The sequence below is a fragment of the Oncorhynchus masou genome, chromosome 13 (assembly GCF_036934945.1).
Source record: "Oncorhynchus masou masou isolate Uvic2021 chromosome 13, UVic_Omas_1.1, whole genome shotgun sequence".
NCBI classification, from domain to species: domain Eukaryota; kingdom Metazoa; phylum Chordata; class Actinopteri; order Salmoniformes; family Salmonidae; genus Oncorhynchus; species Oncorhynchus masou.
In genome coordinates this window covers 93,781,960-93,808,847 of record NC_088224.1, presented here as the reverse complement: position 1 = coordinate 93,808,847, position 26,888 = coordinate 93,781,960, and the positions used below count along the sequence as shown (strand labels likewise).

Genomic DNA, 26,888 nt, shown 5'->3' with positions numbered 1-26,888 from the left:
GTCTAGTTGTGTCAGCAGCCGGACTAGTTTGTGAACGACTCTTGGAGGAAGGCATTGCCTGACTGCTATGAAGGTGATTATGGTTCCAACTGCAACACCCCAAACGATTCGTTCTCGAGTTCGTTGACAAAGGGAGGTATGTTTAGTGTATATTTTGGTTCCACAAAGCTGTGTCCATCATAACATTCAATAATACATGAATTGCATCCATTGTTGCACCATGTGATCAATTATCAGCTCAAAACATGTTTTATTTACTTTTTTCTTCGTGTTTTTTTTTCCGGTGGAGTGCGTATTTATCCTGTTGTATGATTTAATTGAGGCCTGACAGCAGGTAAAACGAACAACTAAAATGAATGAGTCACTCGGGAAAATGACTCTTGAATCAGTAAAAAAAGAGTCGTTCGTGAACTGCACATCTCTACTGAATAGCCAAGCAGCCTCCTCGGCTCGAGAAGGGATCGGCACTGTATTGGCACGGTTGGTTGGCTAGCAATCCCCTGTCTTCCGGAAATGTGATCGCTTTTTAACTCGATTTGCCATATGAAAATGTTAGGGAGTCGCCGACATCACCGTCTGAACCGACGACATCGTTGACGAATAGCACAACAACACCGGGGTAAGCTATGCTAGCTAGCGTACGCTACTTTAGAAAACATCTTCGAGTAACGTTATCCGAGTCTTGTTTACGTTGGAGTCAGTCATAGTATAAACCTCTACATTGACATTCAATAACTAAGCAATTTAGTGTGTTTTGTTTTGTTTTTTTGGCGTTAACTTAGCCACTACAGTTTCTAAATGACGTATTTCTGCGCATGATCTTAGCTAGCCAACGTCGCCATGACATCGCCTTCAAGTGTGACTCGGGAGGGTGTCAGTTCCTGCTCATCTTCATACCTCCTATTGTACTATCTTTGGTCACACTAGCTTAGTGTAGGGGATAAACTCTCAAAAAGATTTACGATGGACTTGAGAGGCGACAAGAGTGGGCAAACTGGAAAGCCCGACGTAAACACAGGGAATAGGTAGCCACTATGAATCCGAGAGTGGAAGACTCGTCTCTTTCTGTCTGTCTCTCCGTCTTTGTCTTTCTCTGTCTCTCTCTTTCTTTCTCTCTCATTCTTTTGTCTTTCTCTCTGTCTTTCTCTCTCTCGTCTCTTAACAGGCTTCCCATTTGTGAACAGCTCAATCACAAGTCAGACTGTTGAATAAACTTAATTTGAATGTACTTTACTTGTTGTCTGATGATTTTTGACCCTTTTTTTTATGTAGGAGGTAATCTGAGACAAAATAGCCACACAGTAGTGTTCTTAAGCCGTATTTCAGTGTGCTGGTCTGTATTTCAGAGCTCAAATGTAATAAATACATTTTAAAAAGACCTTGGTCTCAGTATGACTCCCTGATAAAAAAATGCATGTTAAATAAAAAAGATTGCTGTTTTGAAACTGAATTAAAAGTGCTGTAACTGCAGTTGACTGTGGTATTTTGGATGCAGTAATTGCAGAATTATTAACTTATTATTATTATTATTGTACTTATTATACTTACTATACTTATTATACTTATTATACTTACTATACTTATACTTATTATACTTACTATACTTATTATACTTACTATACTTACTATACTTATTATACTTACTATACTTACTATACCTACTATACTTATTATACTTACTATACTTACTATACTTACTATACTTACTATACTTATACTTACTATACTTATTATACTTACTATACTTATTATACTTACTATACTTATACTTACTATACTTATTATACTTACTATACTTACTATACTTATTATACTTACTATACTTATTATACTTACTATACTTATGATTCTTACTATACTTATTATACTTATTATACTTACTATACTTACTATACTTATTATACTTACTATACTTATGATTCTTACTATACTTATTATACTTATTATACTTACTATACTTACTATACTTATTATACTTACTATACTTATGATTCTTACTATACTTATACTTACTATACTTATTATACTTACTATACTTATTATACTTAGTATACTTATACTTACTATACTTATTATACTTACTATACTTACTATACTTATTATACTTACTATACTTATTATACTTACTATACTTATGATTCTTACTATACTTATTATACTTATTATACTTACTATACTTACTATACTTATTATATTTAATATACTTATGATTCTTACTATAGTTTACAATATCTATTATAGTTTACTAGCACTTACTATACTTATTATACTTACTATACTTATGATTCTTACTATACTTGTTAATATATCTCCACCTTACTATACTTATTATACTTACTTTCATACTTATTATACTTATTATACTTACTATACTTATTATACTTATTATACTTACTATACTTACTATACTTATTATACTTACTATACTTATGATTCTTACTATACTTATGATTCTTACTATACTTATTATACTTATTATACTTACTATACTTATTATACTTACTATACTTACTATACTTATTATACTTATTATACTTATTATACTTATTATACTTACTATACTTATTATACTTACTATACTTATTATACTTACTATACTTATTATACTTACTATACTTATTATACTTACTATACTTATTATACTTACTATACTTATTATACTTACTATACTTATGATTCTTACTATACTTATTATACTTACTATACTTATTATACTTACTATACTTATTATACTTATTATACTTACTTATTATTAACTTTATTATACTGCAGTAAAAAAACTTATTTTGGAAGCAGTATATTCCACTAATTGGAGTTATACTGCAGTTATACTGCTCTCTGACTGCAATATTTTCCAGTAAAGGTATTTCTGGTTTGCATTTTCAATGCTTGAGGAATTTGCACACGATTTACACAATATGTTAATATTTCCCAATTTTAACCGAAGCACAGACCTAAAGTTGTCCCGCGCAATCATCTGGCGAAGTTTACTAGCACTTCCAGCTGACAGCTTATTATACGTTACTATACTGATTATACGTTCAGGTTACATTCAGATATTGTTTACATATTCTTACTAAACTTAGGAGATTACTATACAAGCAACTTAGAACTTATTAGCTTACTATACTTCCTGTGGTTAATATATCTCCACCTCCTACCGCCAAAAAAGGACAGACAACCGGTGAAGTACGTGTTTAAATATTGTATTCAACATTCTGGCTTGTACAGACTTGACCTTTTATTTTTTTTTATTTTTTTTTTTTTACAGTGACTTCTTTCAGACTGTTATCAATGGAGCAAATAAGGTGCCGTTTGGGGCACAATTTATACTCTGAAACTCTCCTCACTCAATCTAAACGGACACTTATGATACTGGATAAATCCATGGGAATAACTCTCTGTACATTTTTGGAATTCCTTTATTTTTGTGTTGACAGATGTACGTTGTTGGAATTCTCCATTCCTGTGTTGACAGATGTACGTTTTTGGAATTCCTTTTTGCTCAGGGAGAATGTTTGCTTGTGTGCCAACTGTTTTCATTTCATTACTGATTCAACAACTGTTATTGTTACATTATTCTATGCTGATGATGGATGGTAAAGTGGCTCTGTCTGTTTGTCCGAGTTGAGTAGTAGTAGTAGTAGTACTATGCTTGATGCTATTGTGACGTTTCTGCCTGTTTGTCCTAGTTGAGTAGTACTATGCTTGATGCTACTCTGACGTTTCTGCCTGTTTGTCCTAGTTGAGTAGTACTATGCTTGATGCTACTGTGACGTTTCTGCCTGTTTGTCCTAGTTGAGTAGTAGTATGCTTGATGCTACTCTGACGTTTCTGCCTGTTTGTCCTAGTTGAGTAGTAGTATGCTGGACGTGGGGAAGTGGCCAGTGTTTGCCCTCCTGCCTCCAGAGGAGCTGCGCCTGATAGGACAGGCCTGTGTGTTCGGCAGCGCTGCCAACGAAGCCCTCTATGTCACCGTCAACGATGAGGTACGCACTGTATGGGGCCCCGTCTGACTCAGCAGCAGGGGACATGGGTTTCTTCCCAAATGGCACCTTAGTCCCAATATAGTTCACTACTTTTGACATAGGGTCTCATAGGGCTCTGGTCAAAAGTAGTGCACAATGTAGGGAATAGGGTGCAATTTGGGACTCGGATATACTACTGCTACGTAATAGACAAGCTCAAAGTTATATTTTATCGCGATCCGATAGGTGTTAGGTCTAGTGTTTATGATATAATTGTGTTTAGTACTTGGATAAGACCTAGTAGGCTACTTGTGACAACGTATAGGCTAGGCCTGACGGAGCAATCAGCAGCATCCTCAAAGCGATATGTGGCTGGAAATAGAGGCCTTGTTGTTTGTCACACAAAGGCAGAACACTCCAAATGACACCTTATTCCCTACATACAGGGCCTTGCAAAATTATTCAAACCCTCTTGGATTTCTTCACATTTTATTGTGTTAAAAAGGGGGATTTAATTGTCTTATTTTGTCAACAGGTTACACACACACAAATAAAAAATAAATAAATAATAATAAATAAATAGAGATATTTAAGCCAATTAATAAACAATTAAAAATAATATATATATATAAATATATATATATATATTATATATATATAATATATATATATAATATATATATAATTATATTTATATATAATATATATTTATATTTATATATAATATATATTTATATTTATATATAATATATTTACTAATATATATATATTTATATTATATATATATATATATAATATATATATTTTTATTGTATTTATTATTATTTATTTTAAGTCAAAGCTGTAACTAGGCCTCTTAGGAACATTCAATATTGGCTTTGTAAGCAACACTAGTATCTATATTAGGCCTTGTGTTTTAGGTTATTGTCCTGCTGAAAGGTGAATTCATCTCCCAGGGTCTGGTGGAAAGCAGACTCAACCAGGTTTTCCTCTAGGATTTTGCCAGTGCTAAGATCTTTTCCATGATTTTTTTTTCCTGAAGATCTCCCTAGTCCTTGCTGATGACAAGCATACCCAAAACATGATGCAGCCACCACCATACTTGAAAATATGAGGAGGTACTCAGTGATGTGTTGGATTTGCCCCAAACATATAACGCCTTCTATTCAGGACATAAAGATAATATCTTAACAATTTTTTTTCTCCAGTTTTACTTTAGTGCCTTATTGCAAACAGGATGCATATTTTGGAATATTTGTATTTTGTAAAGGCTTCCTTCTTTTCACTCTGTCATTTAGGTTAGTATTGTGGAGTAACTACAATGTTGCACACAGAGTCCATACAACTTGTTAAACACAGTTTTACTCCTGAACTTTATTTAGGCATGACATAACAAAGGGGTTGAATACTTATGGACTCAAGACATTTCAACTTTTTCTTTTTTAACTTAATTTGTAAATATAATAAAACATTATGGGGTATTATGTGTAGGCCAGTGACACATCTCAATCCATTTTAAATCTCAGGCTGTAACACAACAAAACGTGGAGAAAGTTAATGGGTGTGAATAATTTCTGAAGGCACTGGGGTGTGGGGGGGGGTGTAGTCATTTATAAATCATGTCATCACCTATTATTTAACACAGAGTGAGTTTGTGTAACTTATTCGGTGATTAGTGGAACCACATTTATCTCCTGAACTAATTTCGGCTTACCAAAACCAGGGGGCTGACTACTATTGAATGGAAATAGTTTATAGATTTATAGATTAAAAAATAAATAAAAATAATATATATATATATATATATATTTTATTTTTTTATTAAATAAATAATAATTTTCTTCCACTTTCACATCGGAGTATTTTGTGTAGATTGTTCACAAGAAATAACAATAGCAAACAAGAATACAAGTGCCGTGTGGGATACACCTTGAGGTCAGTCAGCGAGCGATAGTTCCAGAGACTGGGTCAAGCAGATAGTGAGGCTATATTTAGCCATTGTAAAGCCCTGTTTTTGATCCATCTGAAAGCCTCCGTCCATGTCTGACTGTGTCTCAACACACTGATCCATTTGTTTTTCTCAATAAGGACCCAGTTTACACCCAGGCTATGATGTTACTTACTTTTGTCATGCAGTGTCTTTTATAAACTTAAAACTATGCCAATTTGTTGTCGTAGTGGGCACCCAGGCTAAACTTTTACAACAACAAAAATATAGGAATTTCAATCAATGGTGGAGGTGTTGCTGTTTTTATATATTCAGATCCACATTCCTGTAAAGATTAAAGAGGATTTCATGTTAAATACTGTTGAAGTAATATGGCTACAGGTTCATCTGCCTCACCTAAAGCCCATTCTGGTGGGAAGCTGCTATAGACCACCAAGTGTTAACAGTCAGTATCTGGATAATGTGTGAAATGCTTCATAATGTATGTGATAGCAACAGAGTTATATTTTCTGGGTGATGTAAATATTGACTCGTTTTCATCAAGCTGCCCACTCAAGGAAAAATCTTCAAACTGTAACCAGTGCTTGCAACCTGGTTCATCAGGCAACCTACCAGGGTAGTTACAAAGAGCACAGGAATGAAATCATCAACATGTATTGATCACATCTTTACTAATGCTGCAGAAATTAGCTTTAAAGCAGTATCCAGATCCACTGGATGTAGTGATCACAATATAGTAGCAATATCTAGGAAAACCACAGTTCCAAAGGCTGGGCCTAATATAGTGTATAAGAGGTCAGGCTGGGCCTAATATAGTGTATAAGAGGTCAGGCTGGGCCTAATATAGTGTATAAGAGGTCAGGCTGGGCCTAATATAGTGTATAAGAGGTCAGGCTGGGCCTAATATAGTGTATAAGAGGTCAGGCTGGGCCTAATATAGTGTATAAGAGGTCAGGCTGGGCCTAATATAGTGTATAAGAGGTCAGGCTGGGCCTAATATAGTGTATAAGAGGTCAGGCTGGGCCTAATATAGTGTATAAGAGGTCAGGCTGGGCATAATATAGTGTATAAGAGGTCAGGCTGGGCCTAATATAGTGTATAAGAGGTCATACAATATGTTTTGTAGTGATTCCTATGTTGATGGTGTGAAGAATATTTGCTGGTCTGTGGTGTGTAATGAGGATTTATGAAATTGCTTATTCCAGTTGTTAATAAGCACCAAATAAGAAAAGGACTGTAAAAACTGTTAAATCCCCTTGGATTGATGAGGAATTAAACATTGTATGGTTGAGAAGGAAGAGGCAAAATGAATGGCAAATAAGTCTGGCTGCACAACCGATTGGCAAACGTCCTGCAAACAGAGAAATCATGTGACCAAACTGAATAAAAAGAAGAAGAAACTACACTATGAAACAGAGATGAATTATATAAAGAATGATAGTTAAAAGCTTTGGAGCATCTTAAGTTACATTTTGGGGAGGGGAAGCAATCTCATCTCCATCATTCATTGAATCAGATGGCTCATTCATCACAAAACCAACTGATATCGCCAACTACTTTAATTATTTTTTTTAATTGGCAAGATTAGCACATTTAGGCATGACATGCCAGCAACAAACGCTGACACTACACATCCAAGTATAACTGACCAAATTATAAAAGACAAGAATTGTACTTTTAAATTCCATAAAGTGAGTGTGGAAGAGGTGAATAAAATATATAGTTGTTTATCAACAATGACAAGCCACTGGGGTCTGACAACTTGGATGGAAAATGACTGAGGATGATAGAGGATGGTATGACCACTCCTATTTACCACATCTTCAATCTAAGTCTACTAGAAAGTGTGTTCCCTCAGGTCTGGAGGGAAGGTAGTCATTCCTCTACCTAAGAATAGTAAAGCCCCCTTTACTGGCTCAAACAGCCCACCAATCAGCCTGTTACCAACCCTTAGTAAACTTGGTGTTTGACCAGATACAATGCTATTTTACAGTAAAACAAATTGATAACAAACGTTCAGCATGCTTATAGGGAAGGACACTCAACAAGCAGCACTTACACAAATGACTGATGATTGGCTGAGCGAATTTGATGATAAAAATATTGGGGGGAGGGGGGGCTGTTTTGTTAGACTTCAGTGTGTCTTTTGACATTATGGATCATAGTCTGCTGCTGGAAAATGTATGTATTTTGGCTTTACACCCCCTGCTATAATGTGGATAAAGAGTGACTTGTCTAACAGAACACAGAGGGTGTTCTTTACTGGGAGCCTCTGCAACATAATCCAGGTAGAATCAGGAAATCCCCAGGGCAGCTGTCTAGGCCCCTTAATTATTTTTCAATCTTTACTAATGACATGCCACTGGCTTTGAGGAAAGACGTTTTGCCGAACCCCAGGAAGAGTAGGTAGCAGCAAATGGGGGATCCATAATAAATACAAATTCTATGGTCTTTCAAGAAATTCTCCATGCGTGCTTTTTATAGTTCAAGAATAGGATTACCCAGGAAACGGGCCCTAGATGTTTATCATGGAGATAACACGATAAGAATCCGTTATGTGACAACAACATGCCTAATATAGTTTTACTATCATTCTTACCCCTAGACGAGGCAGTTAACCCACTGTTCCCCAGGCATCGAATGTGGAAGATACATTTCAGTTGAATGCATTCAGTTTTGCAAACGACTTGGTATCCCCCCCCTTCTTTCCCCTATCTTTTTAAGCTCATAGAAAATAAGCTGAGCCATATGGGTTTCTGGTCACAATTAGTGCACTCTAGAGGGAATAGGTTGTAATTTGGTTCTCAGACAAGTTGTTTTGCTCCTCATTGTACAGGTGTTTGCCCTGGGCACCAACTGTAGTGGCTGTCTGGGTCTGGGGGACCTGCAGAGTACCATAGAGCCCCGCAGGATCGATGTGCTATGTGGGAAGAAAATAGTCTCTCTGAGCTACGGAACAGGACCACATGTAGTCATTGCTACTGCCGGTGAGATGAGACGATCTAAATCATGTTTGGTACATTTTGTTGCTTGTTAAAGTAGGATTCCATATATTTTTGTATAGTTTTTTGTCAAAAAATAGATTTTGTATTTTTCCAATTTTTACTCTGTAGAAGGTGGACATTGGATTGAGGTTCATTCTGACCTGCAAATGTGGATATTTGTCAACTAAATCAAATCAATCTATTATATGTTCTGTGTAGATGGAGAGGTGTTTGCCTGGGGACACAACGGCTACAGCCAGCTGGGAAATGGGACCACCAACCATGGCTTGACCCCAGCCCAGGTCTCCACTAACCTGCTCAACAAGAGGGTGACGGAGGTGGCCTGTGGCTCTCACCACACCATCGCCCTCACTACCGACGGAGAGGTAGGATGCGTCCCAAATTGCACCCTATGTCTTATAGTGCATCACTTTTGACCAGGGCCCAGGGGTATTGGGCCCAGGGGTATTGGGCCCAGGGGTATTGGGCCCAGGGGTATTGGGCCAAGAGGTATTGGGCCCAGAGGTATTGGGCCCAGAGGTGTGTGTATATGCAGGGAGGAGATAATGACGTGGCTGTAGGCAGGGAGGGGATGATGACGTGGCTGTAGGCAGGGAGGGGATAATGACGTGGCTGTAGGCAGGGAGGAGATAATGACGTGGCTGTAGGCAGGGAGGAGATAATGACGTGGCTGTAGGCAGGGAGGGGATGATGACGTGGCTGTAGGCAGGGAGGGGATGATGACGTGGCTGTAGGCAGGGAGGAGATAATGACGTGGCTGTAGGCAGGGAGGGGATAATGACGTGGCTGTAGGCAGGGAGGGGATGATGACGTGGCTGTAGGCAGGGAGGGAGGAGATAATGATGTGGCTGTAGGTTATTGAGGGAGGGGATAATGACGTGGCTGTAGGCAGGGAGGGGATAATGACGTGGCTGTAGGCAGGGAGGGGATGATGACGTGGCTATAGGCGGGAGGAGATAATGATGTGGCTGTAGGCGGGGAGTGGCTATAGGGCGTGGCTGTAGGCAGGGAGGAGATAACGACGTGGCTGTAGGCGGGATGATGAGAGTGGCTATAGGCAGGGAGGTTATGATGAGTGGCTATAGGCAGGGAGGTGATATTGACGTGGCTATAGGCAGGGCGTTATTGACGTGGCTGTAGGCGTTATTGAGAGTGGCTATAGGGGCGTTATTGAGAGTGGCTATAGGCGGCGTTATTGAGAGTGGCTATGAGGTGGCTGTTAGGAGGGAGTGGCTATAGGCGGCGTTATTGAGAGTGGTGGCTGTAGGCTAGGGAGGCGTTATTGAGAGTGGCTATAGGCAGGGGCGTTATGAGAGTGGCTATAGGCGGGAGGAGATGGACGTGGAGTGGGGGGGTAGGCAGGGAGGGGATGATGACGTGGCTCTAAGCACTCAGGAGCCAGTCATGCAACCCTGCACCATGAACAAAGCACTCAGTATCCAGTCATGCCACCATGAACAGAGTTTGATCTCGGTGGAACTTGTACCACCTTTCAACGAGAAGGAGGTGGATGTACAGTTCCTGTAAAGGTTTGGAACACACCTCTTTTAAGGGTTTTTGTTTATTTTTACTATTTTCTACATTGTAGAATAATCGTGAAGACATCAAAACTATGAAACAACACCTCGTTGGCTGCTTTTCCTTCACTCTGCGGTCCAACTCATCCCAAACCATCTGTTGGGTTGAGGTCGGGTGATTGTGGAGGCCAGGTCATCTGATGCAGCACTCCATCACTCTCCTTCTTGGTCAAATAGCCCTTACACAGCCTGGAGGTGTGGTGGGTCATTTTCCTGTTAAAAAACAAATGATAGTGGCTAAGCCCAAACCAGATGCGATGGTGTATCGCTGCAGAATGCTGTGGGAGCCATGCTGGTTAGGTGTGCGTTATTCTAAATAAATGGCTGACAGTGTCACCAGGGGGGATGGACCATCACACCACCTCCTCCATGCTTCACATTCGGAACCACACATGCTGAGATCATCCATTCACCAACTCTGCATCTCAGAAAGACCGGTGGTTGGAACCAAAAATCCAATTTGGACTCATCAGACCAAAGCACAGATTTCCACCGGTCTAATGTCCATTGTTCGTGTTTCTTGCCTCAAGCAAGTCTCTTCTACTTATTGGTGTCCCGAACAGTTGATGTGTTTGTCTGTTACTTGAACTCTGAAGCATTTATTTGGGCTGCAATTTCTGAGGCTGGTAACTCTAATGAACTTATCCTCTGCAACAGAGGTAACTCTGGGTCTTCCTTTCCTGTGGCGGTCCTCATGAGAGCCAGTTTCATCATAGCGCTTGATGGGTTTTGCGACTGCACTTGAAGAAATGTGAAAAATTCTTTACATTTTCAGTATTGACTGACCTTCATGTCTTAAAGTAATGATTGACTGTCATTTCTCTTTGCTTATTTGAGCTGTTCTTGCCATAATATGGACTTGGTCTTTTACCAAATAGGGCTATCTTCTGTATACCACCCCTACCTTGTCACAACACAACCGATTGGCTCAAACGCATTAAGAAGGAAATAAATTCCGCAAATGAACTTTTAACAAGGCACACCTGTTAATAGAAATGCATTCCAGGTGCTCTACCTCATGAAGCTGGCAGAGAGAATGCCAAGAGTGTACTAAGCTGTCATCAAGGCAAAGGGTGGCTACTTTGAAGAATCTCAAATATAAAATATATGTTGATTTGTTTAACACTTTTTTTTAGTTACTACATGATTCCATACGTGTTATTTCATAGTGTTAATGTCTTCACTATTATTCTTTTGACTAGTACTGTATATTTTACTCCATTTGAGCGGGTTGACACATTCCTAAAATGGCCGCGAGAGATTTGGTCACTGCTCCTCCAAAGTGTTCTGGTGGGAAAAAGCTCCCGAAAGTGTACGCCATTTTATCCCTTGATCAGAGCTCAGATACTGATAAAGTAAAATAAAGATAACGCTGATTTATTTTGGCAAATCGGTCCCAGAGTCATACAGACAACAAGACGCAATCAGCCATGTTGACCCTGTAAGGAAATAGCATGTATTTTTGGATCGGTGGTTCTCAAGAGGTCAAGGACCTTGGGGATTTAATGACTCTCCTACTTCTCAAGTAGTTCAAAAAAAAATAGTTCAGATTTCTTTCAGATTCCTGGCTAAACGCAACATGTAAAGTGTTGGTCCCGTTTTTCATGAGCTGAAATAAGATGATCCCAGAAATGTTCTATATGCACAAAAATATATAATTTCTGTTATTGTGCACAAATTTTCTTTACATCCCTGTTAGTGAACATTTCTCATTTTCCCAAGATAATCCATCCACCTGACAGGTGTGGCACTTCAAGACGTTGATTAAACAGCATGATCATTACACATGTGCACCTTGTGCTGGGCACAATAAAAGGCCAATCTAAATTGTGCAGTTTTGCCAACCAACACGAAGCCACAGATGTCTCAAGTTTTGAGGCAGCGTGCAATTGGCATGCTGACTGTAGGAATGTCCACCGGAGCTGTTGCCAGATAATTGAATGTTCATTTCTCAACCATAAGCCGCCTCCAACATAATTTTTAGAGAATTTGGCAGTATGTCTAATCAGCCTCAAAACCGCAGACCACCACGTGTAGCTGCGCCAGCCCAGGACCTCCTCATCTGTCTTCTTCACCTGCGGGATCTTCTGAGACCAGCCACCCGGACAGCTGAGGAGCAATTGTAATAAAGCCCTTTTTGTGGGGAAATCTAATTCTGGGTGGGCCCTATGCCCTCCCAGGCTCCGCCCTTGGCTGCACCACTTTCACATGACTGGGCATCCATAGATTAAGGCCTAATGAATTTATTTGGATTGACTGATTTTTACCTGAACTGTAAACTTGGTTAAATCTGTGAAATTGTTACATGTTGCGTTTTCTAATTTTTATTTTTTTGTTCCTTATAAATAGGATTTAACTGCCATTTGTGAACACAGCTTTTGTTAGTTCCCTCTTCTGTTTTGAACAACAATGTTTGGTTTTCTTGCACAGCAAAGGGTTGAGGTAATTTAGGTAGATATGTACATACAGTGTGCATCTGTTCTAAAATGTTCTGTTTTTCGTTGTTCATTTTCTGGTTCTGTGACCTTTTTTAACCTTTCCCCTCTGACCCCCCCCCCCCAAGGTGTTTGCATGGGGCTACAACAACTCTGGCCAGGTGGGGTCAGGGTCGACGGCCAACCAGCCCACGCCGCGTCGGGTCAGCAGCTGCCTGCAGAACAAAGTGGTGGTTAATATCGCCTGTGGTCAGCTCTGTTCCATGGCTGTGCTGGACAATGGAGAGGTAAAGGATACCGAAGGGTCGATCCTCAATAGTATTTTATACGGTCATGTTCCTGTCTTGGCCGAGTTTGTCTGTGTGGCAGAAACAAAGAGGATGGAAAGCGTAAGAAATCGATGCATTGATCGGTAGTTGATGAAGTCGTAGCAGCAGTAGAGTCTGTTTTCGTAATCGACTATTGATTCGGCTGCAGGCAGTGTAAAAGACAGTAAATATAATGGCTGTCCAAAAATATATAATTTGTGCTTTTGAGCGTGGAAGGCTGCTGATGCATCCAATGAAGTCAGTGAGTTAGGATGGATTGTATTAATATAGGGTAGCCTAGTGGTTAGAGTGTAGGCGGCAGGGTAGACTAGTGGTTAGGTGTAGAGGCGGCAGGGTAGCCTAGGAGTGTAGCCTAGTGGTTAGAGTGTAGAGGCGTAGCAGTGGTTAGGGTAGACTAGTGGTTAGAGTGTAGAGGCGGCAGGGTAGCCTAGTGGTTAGAGTGTAGAGGCGGCAGGGTAGACTAGTGGTTAGAGTGTAGAGGCGGCAGGGTAGCCTAGTGGTTAGAGTGTAGAAGCGGCAGGGTAGACTAGTGGTTAGAGTGTAGAGGCGGCAGGGTAGACTAGTGGTTAGAGTGTAGAGGCGGCAGGGTAGCCTAGTGGTTAGAGCGTTGGACTAGTAACCGGAAGGTTGCAAGTTCAAATCCCCGAGCTGACAAGGTACAAATCTGTCATTCTGCCCCTGAACAGGCAGATAACCCACTGTTCCCAGGCCGTCATTGAAAATAAGAATTTGTTCTTAACTTACTTGCCTGGTTAAATAAAGGTAAAAAAAATAATAATTCTGTAGGACTTCAAACCTGTCCTGTTGCTATCTGTAGGACTACAGCCCTGTCCTGTTGCTATCTGTAGGACTACAGCCCTGTCCTGTTGCTATCTGTAGGACTACAGCCCTGTCCTGTTGCTATCTGTAGGACTACAGCCCTGTCCTGTTGCTATCTGTAGGACTACAGCCCTGTCCTGTTGCTATCTGTAGGACTACAGCCCTGTCCTGTTGCTATCTGTAGGACTACAGCCCTGTCCTGTTGCTATCTGTAGGACTACAACCCTGTCCTGTTGATCTGTAGGACTACAGCCCTGTCCTGTTGCTATCTGTAGGACTACAGCCCTGTCCTGTTGCTATCTGTAGGACTACAACCCTGTCCTGTTGCTATCTGTAGGACTACAACCCTGTCCTGTTGCTATCTGTAGGACTACAACCCTGTCCTGTTGCTATCTGTAGGACTACAACCCTGTCCTGTTGCTATCTGTAGGACTACAACCCTGTCCTGTTGCTATCTGTAGGACTACAACCCTGTCCTGTTGCTATCTGTAGGACTACACCCTGTCCTGTTGCTATCTGTAGGACTACAACCCTGTCCTGTTGCTATCTGTAGGACTACAGCCCTGTCCTGTTGCTATCTGACTACAGCCCTGGACTACAGCCCTGTCCTGTTGCTATCTGTAGGACTACAGCCCTGTCCTGTTGCTATCTGTAGGACTACAGCCCTGTCCTGTTGCTATCTGTAGGACTACAACCCTGTCCTGTTGCTATCTGTAGGACTACAACCCTGTCCTGTTGCTATCTGTAGGACTACAACCCTGTCCTGTTGCTATCTGTAGGACTACAACCCTGTCCTGTTGCTATCTGTAGGACTACAGCCCTGTCCTGTTGCTATCTGTAGGACTACAGCCCTGTCCTGTTGCTATCTGTAGGACTACAGCCCTGTCCTGTTGCTATCTGTAGGACTACAGCCCTGTCCTGTTGCTATCTGTAGGACTACAGCCCTGTCCTGTTGCTATCTGTAGGACTACAGCCCTGTCCTGTTGTCCTGTTGTCTATCTGTAGGACTACAGCCCTGTCCTGTTGCTATCTGTAGGACTACAACCCTGTCCTGTTGCTATCTGTAGGACTACAGCCCTGTCCTGTTGCTATCTGTAGGACTACAGCCCCCTGTCCTGTTGCTATCTGTAGGACTACAGCCCTGTCCTGTTGCTATCTGTAGGACTACAACCCTGTCCTGTTGCTATCTGTAGGACTACAGCCCTGTCCTGTTGCTATCTGTAGGACTACAACCCTGTCCTGTTGCTATCTGTAGGACTACAGCCCTGTCCTGTTGCTATCTGTAGGACTACAACCCTGTCCTGTTGCTATCTGTAGGACTACAGCCCTGTCCTGTTGCTATCTGTAGGACTACAGCCCTGTCCTGTTGCTATCTGTAGGACTACAGCCCTGTCCTGTTGCTATCTGTAGGACTACAGCCCTGTCCTGTTGCTATCTGTAGGACTACAGCCCTGTCCTGTTGCTATCTGTAGGACTACAGCCCTGTCCTGTTGCTATCTGTAGGACTCACAGCCCTGTCCTGTTGCTATCTGTAGGACTACAGCCCTGTCCTGTTGCTATCTGTAGGACTACAGCCCTGTCCTGTTGCTATCTGTAGGACTACAGCCCTGTCCTGTTGCTATCTGTAGGACTACAGCCCTGTCCTGTTGCTATCTGTAGGACTACAGCCCTGTCCTGTTGCTATCTGTAGGACTACAGCCCTGTCCTGTTGCTATCTGTAGGACTACAGCCCTGTCCTGTTGCTATCTGTAGGACTACAGCCCTGTCCTGTTGCTATCTGTAGGACTACAGCCCTGTCCTGTTGCTATCTGTAGGACTACAACCCTGTCCTGTTGCTATCTGTAGGACTACAACCCTGTCCTGTTGCTATCTGTAGGACTACAACCCTGTCCTGTTGCTATCTGTAGGGACTACAGCCCTGTCCTGTTGCTATCTGTAGGACTACAGCCCTGTCCTGTTGCTATCTGTAGGACTACAGCCCTGTCCTGTTGCTATCTGTAGGACTACAGCCCTGTCCTGTTGCTATCTGTAGGACTACAGCCCTGTCCTGTTGCTATCTGTAGGACTACAGCCCTGTCCTGTTAGGACTACAGCCCTGTCCTGTTGCTATCTGTAGGACTACAACCCTGTCCTGTTGCTATCTGTAGGACTACAACCCTGTCCTGTTGCTATCTGTAGGACTACAGCCCTGTCCTGTTGCTATCTGTAGGACTACAGCCCTGTCCTGTTGCTATCTGTAGGACTACAGCCCTGTCCTGTTGCTATCTGTAGGACTACAGCCCTGTCCTGTTGCTATCTGTAGGACTACAGCCCTGTCCTGTTGCTATCTGTAGGACTACAGCCCTGTCCTGTTGCTATCTGTAGGACTACAGCCCTGTCCTGTTGCTATCTGTAGGACTACAGCCCTGTCCTGTTGCTATCTGTAGGACTACAGCCCTGTCCTGTTGCTATCTGTAGGACTACAGCCCTGTCCTGTTGCTATCTGTAGGACTACAGCCCTGTCCTGTTGCTATCTGTAGGACTACAGCCCTGTCCTGTTGCTATCTGTAGGACTACAACCCTGTCCTGTTGCTATCTGTAGGACTACAACCCTGTCCTGTTGCTATCTGTAGGACTACAGCCCTGTCCTGTTGCTATCTGTAGGACTACAACCCTGTCCTGTTGCTATCTGTAGGACTACAGCCCTGTCCTGTTGCTATCTGTAGGACTACAGCCCTGTCCTGTTGCTATCTGTAGGACTACAGCCCTGTCCTGTTGCTATCTGTAGGACTACAGCCCTGTCCTGTTGCTATCTGTAGGGACTACAGCCCTGTCCTGTTGCTATCTGTAGGACTGTGTCTGCGATCTGTTTGCAGACCTATGGTTGCTATCTATAACTGCACGGGCAGCTTGGTCTGGGCAACAATGGGAACCAGCAGACCCCGTGTAGGATCGCAGCTCTACAGGGAGTCAACATTATACAGGTGAGGAGTCCACATTATACAGGCGAGGAGTCCACATTATACAGGCGAGGAGTCCACATTATACAGGCGAGGAGTCCACATTATCCAGGCGTAGGGAGTCCACATTATACAGGCGAGGAGTCCACATTATACAGGCGAGGAGTCCACATTATACAGGCGAGGAGTCCAGATTATACAGGCGAGGAGTCTAGATTATACAGGCGAGGGTCCATTATTAGGGGTCTAGATTACAGGCGAGGGGTCCACATTACAGGCGGGGTCTAGATTATACAGGCGAGGGGTCCACATTATACAGGCGTGGGGTCCACATTATACAGGCGAGGGTCCAGATTATACAGGCGAGGGGTCCAGATTATACAGGCGAGGGGGTCCAGATTATACAGGCGAGGGGTCCAGATTATACAGGCGAGGGGTCCAGATTATACAGGCGAGGGGTCCACATTATACAGGCGAGTCTAGATTATACAGGCGAGGGGTCCAGATTATACAGGCGAGGGTCTAGATTATACAGGCGAGGGGTCTAGATTATACAGGCGAGGGTCTAGATTATACAGGCGAGGGGTCTAGATTATACAGGCGAGGGTCTAGATTATACAGGCAGGGGTCAGATTATACAGGCGAGGGGTCTAGATTATACAGGCGAGGGGTCTAGATTATACAGGCGAGGGTCTAGATTATCCAGGCAGGGGTCTAGATTATCCAGGCGAGGGGTCTAGATTATACAGGCAGGGTCTAGATTACACAGGCGAGGGGTCTAGATTATACAGGCGAGGGGTCTAGATTATACAGGCGAGGGTCTAGATTATCCAGGCGAGGGGTCCAGATTATACAGGCGAGGGGTCCAGGGGTCATTATACAGGCGAGGAGTCCACATTATCCAGGCGAGGGGTCCACATTATCCAGGCGAGGGGTCCACATTATACAGGCGAGGAGTCAACCCAAACCTACTCTGTTAGCTGTGTGTGGGACTCATGGTTGTTTGTGCTGTGCAGGTAGGAGGATACTAGGTAATGACATAGGAAGATCTGAATATTAACTTTCTGTTTCTCTGTGCCGTGCAGGTTGCTTGTGGCTACGCCCAGCGCTGGCGCTGACAGACGAGGGCTTTATTTAGGGGGCCAACTCTTATGGCCAGCTGGGAACAGGCAATAAGAGTAACCAGGCTGTCCCTACACTCATCAACACAGACAAGGAGAGGTGAGTTCCTCTGTCCCAGTCAGGACCCCCTCCAGGTCCCCAGGATAGGACAGCCTCCAGGGTACGACGGCCTCCAGGGTAGGACAGCCTCCAGGGTAGGACGGCTTCCAGGGTAGGATGGCCTCCAGGGTAGGACGGCCTCCAGGGTAGGACAGCCTCCAGGGTAGGACGGCTTCCAGGGTAGGACGGCCTCCAGGGTAGGACGGCCTCCAGGGTAGGATGGCCTCCAAGGAAGGCCTCCAGGGCCTCCAGGGTTGGCCTCCAGGGTAGGATGGCCTCCAGGGTAGGACAGCCTCCAGGGTAGGACAGCCTCCAGGGTAGGAAGGCCTCCAGGGTAGGACGGCCTCCAGGGTAGGACAGCCTCCAGGGTAGGACGGCCTCCAGGGTAGGACAGCCTCCAGGGTAGGAAGGCCTCCAGGGTGGACCGGCCTCCAGGGTAGGACGGCCTCCAGGGTAGGACGGCCTCCAGGGTGGACCGACCTCCAGGATAGGAAGGCCTCCAGGGCAGGACGGCCTCCAGTGTAGGATGGCCTCCAGGGTAGAACGGCCTCCAGGGTAGAACGGCCTCCAGGGTAGGACGGCCTCCAGGGTAGGACGGCCTCCAGGGTTGGAAGGACTCCAGGGTAGGAAGGACTCCAGGGTAGGAAGGCCTCCAGGGTAGGAAGGACTCCTGGGTAGAAGGGACTCCAGGGTAGGACGGCCTCCAGGGTAGGAAGGACTCCAGGGTAAGACGGCCTCCAGGGTAGGAATGCCTCCAGGGTAGGACGGCCTCCAGGGTAGGAAGGACTCCAGGGTAGGAAGGACTCCAGGGTTGGAAGGACTCCAGGGTAGGACGGCCTCCAGGGCAATCACATCACAGACGACCCTCTGGAGGTAATCACATCACAATTTGTTTTGATGATCTACACCGGTATTCAAATGTGGCCACAATCAGAATTTGGACAAAATCAGGATGAAGAACACAAGTTAGAACCAGGTATAAACAGGGCTAGAGTCACTTCAGTATCTTGGCAAAGATCTTTCCATTGAAAAACCCCTGGAAGGGTTGGGGTGAAAAAGCCCTGGAAGGGTTGGGGTTGGGGTGAAAAAGCCCTGGAAGGGTTTAGGTTGGGGTGACAAGCCCTGGAAGGGTTGGGGTGAAAAAGCCCTGGAAGGGTTGGGGTGAAAAGCCCTGGAAGGGTTTAGGTTGGGGTGAAAAGCCCTGGAAGGGTTTAGGTTGGGGTGAAAAAGCCCTGGAAGGGTTGGGGTGACAAGCCCTGGAAGGGTTGGGTTGGGGTTGGGGTGAAAAAGCCCTGGAAGGGTTTAGGTTGGGGTGACAAGCCCTGGAAGGGTTGGGTTGGGGTGAAAAAAAAGCCCTGGAAGGGTTGGGGTGAAAAAGCCCTGGAAGGGTTGGGGTTGGGGTGAAAAGCCCTGGAAGGGTTGGGTTGGGGTGAAAAAGCCCTGGAAGGGTTGGGGTGAAAAAGCCCTGGAAGGGTTTAGGTTGGGGTGAAAGCCCTGGAAGGGTTAGGTTGGGGAAAAAGCCCTGGAAGGGTTTAGGTTGGGGTGAAAAAGCCCTGGAAGGGTTGGGGTTGGGGTGAAAAAGCCCTGGAAGGGTTGGGGTGAAAAAGCCCTGGAAGGGTTGGGGTGAAAAAGCCCTGGAAGGGTTGGGGTGAAAAAGCCCTGGAAGGGTTGGGGTGAAAAAGCCCTGGAAGGTAGGTTGGGGTGACAAGCCCTGGAAGGGATTGGGGTGAAAAAGCCCTGGAAGGGTTGGGGTGAAAAAGCCCTGGAAGGGTTGTCATTGGGGTGACAAGCCCTGAGAGGGTTGTTGTGAAAAAGCCTGGAATCTTGGGTTGGGTTTTTGGGGTAAAAAAGCCTGGAAGGTTTGGGGTGAAAAAGCCCTGGAAGGTTTGGGGTGAAAAAGCCCTGAAGAAGGTTTGGGGTGAAAAAGCCCTGGAAGGGTTGGGGTTGGAAGGGTTGGGGTTGGGTTGCTCATTGGAATTATGAGATTGTTGTTGTGTTCCAGCCTGTATTTATCTTGTCAGTCACGTTTTTGTTAAAATAATGCTTGTTGATCATTATGTATCTATTGACTCTAATGCTGCTCAGTGAAATCCTTCACTTGAAGAAGTCTGTTTTTTTCTGGCCTGTCTTTGCCACAGTCAGGTTGTCTGGCCTGTCTTTGCCACAGTCAGGTTGTCTGGCCTGTCTTTGCCACAGTCAGGTTGTCTGGCCTGTCTTTGCCACAGTCAGGTTGTCTGGCCTGTCTTTGCCACAGTCAGGTTGTCTGGCCTGTCTTTGCCACAGTCAGGTTGTCTGGCCTGTCTTTGCCACTGTCAGGTTGTCTGGCCTGTCTTTGCCACAGTCAGGTTGTCTGGCCTGTCTTTGCCTTTGTCTTTGTGTTAAAGGAATTCTAAATTCTAAAAGACTGATGTCTGTCCTCCTTGTCTGTCCTGTCTGTCTGTCTGTCCTCCTCATCTGTCCTGTCTGTCTGTCCTGTCTGTCTGTCCTCCACGTCAGGTTGTCTGTCCTGTCCTGTCTTTCCTCGTCTGTCCTGTCTGTCTGTCCTGTCTGTCCTCAGTCAGTCTGTTGTCTGTCCTGTCTGTCCTGTCTGTCTGTCCTGTCTGTCCTGTCTGTCTGTCCTGTCTGTCTGTCCTCCTCGTCTGTCCTGTCTGTCTGTCCAGTCAGGTTGTCTGGCCTGTCTGTGCCCTGTCTGTCTGTCCTCCTCGTCTGTCCTGTCACTCTGTAGGATGGTGGAGGTGGCAGCGTGCCACCAGCCACGTCTGCAGCTAAGACTCAGAGCGGTCAGGTGCTGATGTGGGGTCAGTGTAGGGGTCAAGCTGTAGCCTGCCCTCACCTCACTCACTTCGCCAGCACCGACGATGTCTTTGCATGCTTCGCCACGCCCGCTGTCACATGGCATCTCCTCACCGTGGGTAAGACTGACCTCCTCCACAACCGTGGGTTAGACTGACACACCTCCTCAACTGTGGGTAAGACTGCACACCTCCTCACAGTGGGTTAGACTGACACACCTTTGCCACAGTGGGTTAGACTGACACACCTCCTCACCGTGGGTTAGACTGACACACCTCCTCACTGTGGGTTGTGACACACCTGTCTTTGCCACAGTCAGGTTGACTGGACACACCTGCCACAGTCAGGTTGTCTGGCCTGTCTTTGACACACCTCCTCACCGTTGTTAGACTGTCTTTCCTCAGTGGGTTGACTGGCCTGTCTCCTCACAGTGGGTTGACTGCCTGACACCTCCTCACTGGATGGGTTTGACACACCACACCGTCAGGTTAGACTGACACACCTCCTCACCGTCAGGTTGACTGACAGGACTTCACAGTGGGTTAGACTGACACACCTGTCTTTCACCGTCAGGTTGACTCACACCTCAGCTCATTTGACACACACCTTCAGGTTGTGGGTTAGACTTGCCACACCTCCTGGCCTGTGGGTTGCCACAGACACAGGTTGTCACCGTGGGTTGACTGACACACCTCCTCACCAGGTTGTCTGACCTGTCTTTCACTGTGGGTTGACTGACCTGTCTTTGCCACCGTCAGGTTAGACTCACACCTCCTCACTGTGGGTTTGACCACACCTCCTCAGTCGGTTAGACTGGACATCTTTGCCACCGTCAGGTTGACTGACACACCTCCTGTGTCAGGTTAGTACTACTGACTGTTTCACCGTGGGTTAGACTGGACCTCCTAAATACATCGTGGGTTAGACTACAACACCTCCTCTGTCTGTGGGTTAGTTCTTTGTACCACTGTCCTCCCGTGGGTTAGACTGTCACACCTCCTGTCTGGGTTAGACTGACACACCTCCTGTCCGTCTTCTGTCTGACACACGTCTGTCACCGTAGAGGTACCCAGACTGACACACCTCCTGTCACTGTCTGTTAGACTGTCCACCTCCTCGTCTGTCCTGTCTGTCTAGTCCTGTCTGTCCTCCTCACTGTGGGTTAGTCTGTCCTGTCCTCCTCCCTCACCCTGTTGACTGTCTGTCCTCCTCTCCGTCTGTCCTCCTCTGTCCTGTCTCCTCACTGTCTGTCTTAGACTGACACACCACCTCCCTGTCCTAGTCACACCTCTGTCCTGTTCTGTCTGTCCTCCTCACCTGTAAAGTCTCTCTGTCCTCCTCCCGTGGGTTCCTGTCACTCTGTCAGGATGGTGGACTGACACACCACCAGCCACCGTGGGTGCAGCTAAGACTCAGACGGTCCTCCTCACTGTGGGTTAGACTGAGCCACCTCCTCACTGTGGGTTAGACTGACGATGTCCTCCTCACCGCCCGCTGTCACATGGCTCCCTCCTCACTGTGGGTAAGACTGACACACCTCCTCACCGTGTCTAGACTGACACACCTCCTCACTGTGGGTTAGACTGACACACCTCCTCACCGTGGGTAAGACTGACACACCTCCTCACTGTGGGTTAGACTGACACACCTCCTCACCGTGGGTCAAGACTGACACACCTCCTCACTGTGGGTTAGACTGACACACCTCCTCACGTGGGTTAGACTGACACACCTCCTCACCGTGGGTTAGACTGACACACCTCCTCACTGTGGGTAAGACTGACACACCTCCTCAATGTGGGAAAGACTGACACACCTCCTCACTGTGGGTTAGACTGACACACCTCCTCATGTGGGTTAGACTGACACACCTCCTCACCGTGGGTAAGACTGACACACCTCCTCACTGTGGGAAGACTGACACACCTCCTCACCGTGGGTTAGACTGACACACCTCCTCACCGTGGGTTAGACTGACACACCTCCTCAAACCGTGGGTAGACTGACACACCTCCTCACGTGGGTTAGACTGACACACCTCCTCAACCGTGGGTTAGACTGACACACCTCCTCACTGTGGGTTAGACTGACACACCTCCTCACCGTGGGTAAGACTGACACACCTCCTCACTGTGGGTTAGACTGACACACCTCCTCACCGTGGGTAAGACTGACACACCTCCTCACTGTGGGTTAGACTGACACACCTCCTCACCGTGGGTTAGACTGACACACCTCCTCACCGTGGGTTAGACTGACACACCTCCTCACCGTGGGTTAGACTGACACACCTCCTCACCGTGGGTTAGACTGACACACCTCCTCACCGTGGGTTAGACTGACACACCTCCTCACCGTGGGTTAGACTGACACACCTCCTCACCGTGGGTTAGACTGCCACACACCTCCTCACCGTGGGTTAGACTGACACACCTCCTCAACTGTGGGTTGTACAGGACGCTGTACGGGATGTGATGATGGTTACAGACCTGGGATCAGATGTTATTTGAAGTATTTTTCGTTGTTGTTCTGTGTTACTCAGATGGTGATGACTATCTGACGGTGGCCCAGTCTCTGAAGAGGGAGTTTGACAGCCCGGACATCTCAGATCTCAAGTTCCTTGTGGATGGAAAGTGTATCCACGTACACAAAGCCCTCCTAAAGATCAGGTACCTAAAAGGACTTGAGTTTACACAGGCAGGCCAATTCACATCTTCTGTTTCCAATCAGATCAGCTCATTTGACAATAGTTGGGAGGGTGGGAAGAAGATCAGAATTTGGGCTGCCTGTGTAAACGGTTCCAAACAGACCCAGGTGGTCTCCTTTTATGGGCCTTGGTCACACAGAACCACCATTTAATACAATGATAATGTTCATTTGGCCAACGTTTTCATCCAAACAACTGTAAACCGAGACATATTTATTCGGTATATGCTGTGGCGCTGTGTGTTTTTAGTATTTCTACTGAAGTTTTGTTCCGTTTGTTCACTTTTCCTCTGTAAATACATCATATATTTGAGGTACAACACCACTCTGAAGGTTATTTAGTTCTTTGTACCACTCCCCCCCCCACACTATCAACCTGCCATGCTTGCAAAACACAGATCGCCGTCTTTGAGACAGCCCGCTGGTCACTAGAGATACCCAGAGAGATAGCTGCCTGTCACTGGTAGGGAATACATGTTAGGAACTTCATCATTCCTCTTCCTCCCTAGTCAAGCCTCTCTCTCTCTCCTCCCTCCCATATTCAAGTATCCTAAGTTTCTCTCCCCTCCCTAGTTAAGTGTCAAATTCTCTCTCTCTCTCTCTCTCTCCTCTCCTAGTCAAGTCTCTCTCTGTCTCTCTGCCTGTCTCCCCTCCCCTAGTCAAGTCTGTCTCTGTCTCTCTCTCCTCTCTCCCCTCCCCTAGTCAAGTCTCTCTCTCTCTCTGTCTCCCTCTCTCCCCCTAGTCAAGTCTCTCTGTCTCTGTCTCTCTCTCTCCCTCTCCCCCTAGTCAAGTCTCTCTCTCTCTCTCTCTCTCTCTCTGTCTCTCTGTCTCTCTCTGTCTCCCTCTCTCTCTGTCCTCCTCTCTGTCTCTAACGGTCTCTGTCTGTCTGTCTCTCTCTCTGTCTCTGCTCCCTGTCTCTCTCTCTCTCTCTCTGTCTCTGCTCTCTGTCTGTCTCTGTCTCTCTCTCTGTCTCTGTCTGTCTGTCTCTCTCTCTCTCTCTGTCTGTCTCTCTCTCTCTCTCTCTCTCTCTCTCTCTCTCTCGTCTCCCCTAGTCAAGGCGAGACCCCCTGCAAGCTAAAACGTGTAATTTCTTTCAATTATACGCATGTTGCCACAGGTTCAGAGTTAGTTTTTTTTAATGCCACCCCACTCCCCCACTCCCCCACTCCCCCACAAACAGCTACAAACATTTCTGGAAACAATGTGTCGAAATGACATGGTGATTTCCAGTCGTTGCCTTCCTTGTCTCCTCCCAAGTCTGCTATGTTTGTTACCACTGTATGAAGCTTTGATTCGGTGCGTCTGTCCTTCCTGTCGACGCTATGAGGAAGCAAAGGACACGGCTATTGTTTCCCCTCTAGTTCTTTTTTAATAAACTCGCACGCAACATCCTCATGCCTTAAACGCCTATCGTTTTCCATTTGCCAAATCAGAGGTAAAGAAAATGTATTTATTTTTTACATCTCGAAACCGTTTGTACACCTGCCGCCCCCCCTCTATCCCACTATCCCTTATTGAATGCCGCTCAGTGTAGATGAAGGAGAGGACAGAAGGATTGGACTCCATTTGAGACATGGATTGTGTATGTGTGCCTTTCGGAGGGTGAATGGGCAAGACATTGATGTGTCATTTGAACGGGGAAGTGGTAGTAGGTGCCAGAGGCAGGTGTTCCTATTGTTTGGTGTACTCCATGTAGAAACTAGATGCATATTTACAAAAGAATATGGACACCTCTTCAAATTAGTGGATTCGGGCTATTTTAGCCACACACCAGTTGCTGACCGGTGTATAAAATCGAACACACAGCCATGCAATCTCCATAGACAAACATTGGAACCAGAATGGCCCGTACTGAAGAGCTCAGTGACTTTCAACATGGCGCTGTTATAGGGATGCCATCTTTTCCAACAAGTCAGTTTGTCACATGTCTGCCCTGCTAGAGCTGCCCCCGGTCAACTGTAAGTGCTGTTATTATGAAGTGGAAACGTCAAGGAGCAACAACGGCTCAGCCGTGGAGTGGTAGACCACACAAGCTCACAGAACGGGACCGCCGAGTGCCTACAGCGTGTAAACTCGTCTGTCCTCGGTTGTAACTCTCACTACCGAGTTCCAAGCTGCCTCTAGAAGGAACGTCAGCACAATAACTGTTAGTTTTGGAATTGTTAGGTTAGATTACTCGTTGGTTATTACTGCATTAACCGGAACTAGAAGCACAAGCATTTCGCTACACTCGCATTAACATCTGCTAACCATGTGTATGTGACAAATAAAATTTGATTTGATTTGTTGTCACCCTCCATGGTGACTGGTCTGTTGTCACCCTCCATGGTGACTGGTCTGTTGCCACCCTCCATGGGGACTGATCTCCAGGGTGACTGATCGCCACGGTGACTGGTCTGGCGTCACCCTCCACGGTGACTGATCTGTTGTCATCTTTCCATGTTTTCAGGTGTGAACATTTCCGTGTGTTGCTGAACGAGACAGACGAGGAGTCTATTGAGATTCACCAGTTCTCTTACCTGGTCTACAGGGCCTTCCTCGAATACCTTTACACAGACACCATCAACCTGCCTCCGGAACCGCCATAGGTTCGTATATTTATTTAACCTTTTATTTAACCAAGCAAGAACAAATTCTTATTTGCAATGACGGCCTTGGAACAGTGGGTTAAACTGCCTTTGTTCAGGAGGCAGATACAACAGATTTGTACCTTGTCAGCTCGAGGGATTCGATCTTGCAACCTTTCGGTTACTAGGCTACCCTGCCACCTCTACACTCTAACCACTAGGCTACCCTGCCTCCTCTACACTCTAACCACTAGGCTACCCTGCCGCCTCTACACTCTAACCACTAGGCCACCCTGCCTCCTCTACATTCTAACCACTAGGCTACCCTGCCTCCTCTACATTCTAACCACTAGGCTACCCTGCCTCCTCTACATTCTAACCACTAGGCTACCCTGCCACCTCTACACTCTAACCACTAGGCTACCCTGCCACCTCTACACATTCTAACCACTAGGCTACCCTGCCTCTACATTCTAACCACTAGGCTACCCTGCCTCCTCTACATTCTAACCACTAGGCTACCCTGCCTCCTCTACATTCTAACCACTAGGCTACCCTGCCTCCTCTACACTCTAACCACT

General features: G+C 45.4%; 1 protein-coding gene across 1 annotated transcript; it reads left to right on the top strand.

Annotated features, from left to right (window-relative positions):
- Positions 1–26,328, top strand: rcbtb2 (regulator of chromosome condensation (RCC1) and BTB (POZ) domain containing protein 2). Its single transcript, XM_064985588.1, is given in 12 exon segments — positions 1–73; positions 3,852–3,989; positions 8,753–8,903; positions 9,120–9,286; positions 13,062–13,220; positions 16,937–17,044; positions 18,106–18,121; positions 18,124–18,241; positions 20,967–20,992; positions 20,995–21,153; positions 23,577–23,703; positions 26,190–26,328. Coding segments are annotated over 12 exon segments (1,314 nt in total). The 5' UTR covers positions 1–67.
- Positions 26,329–26,888: the final 560 nt, after the last annotated feature.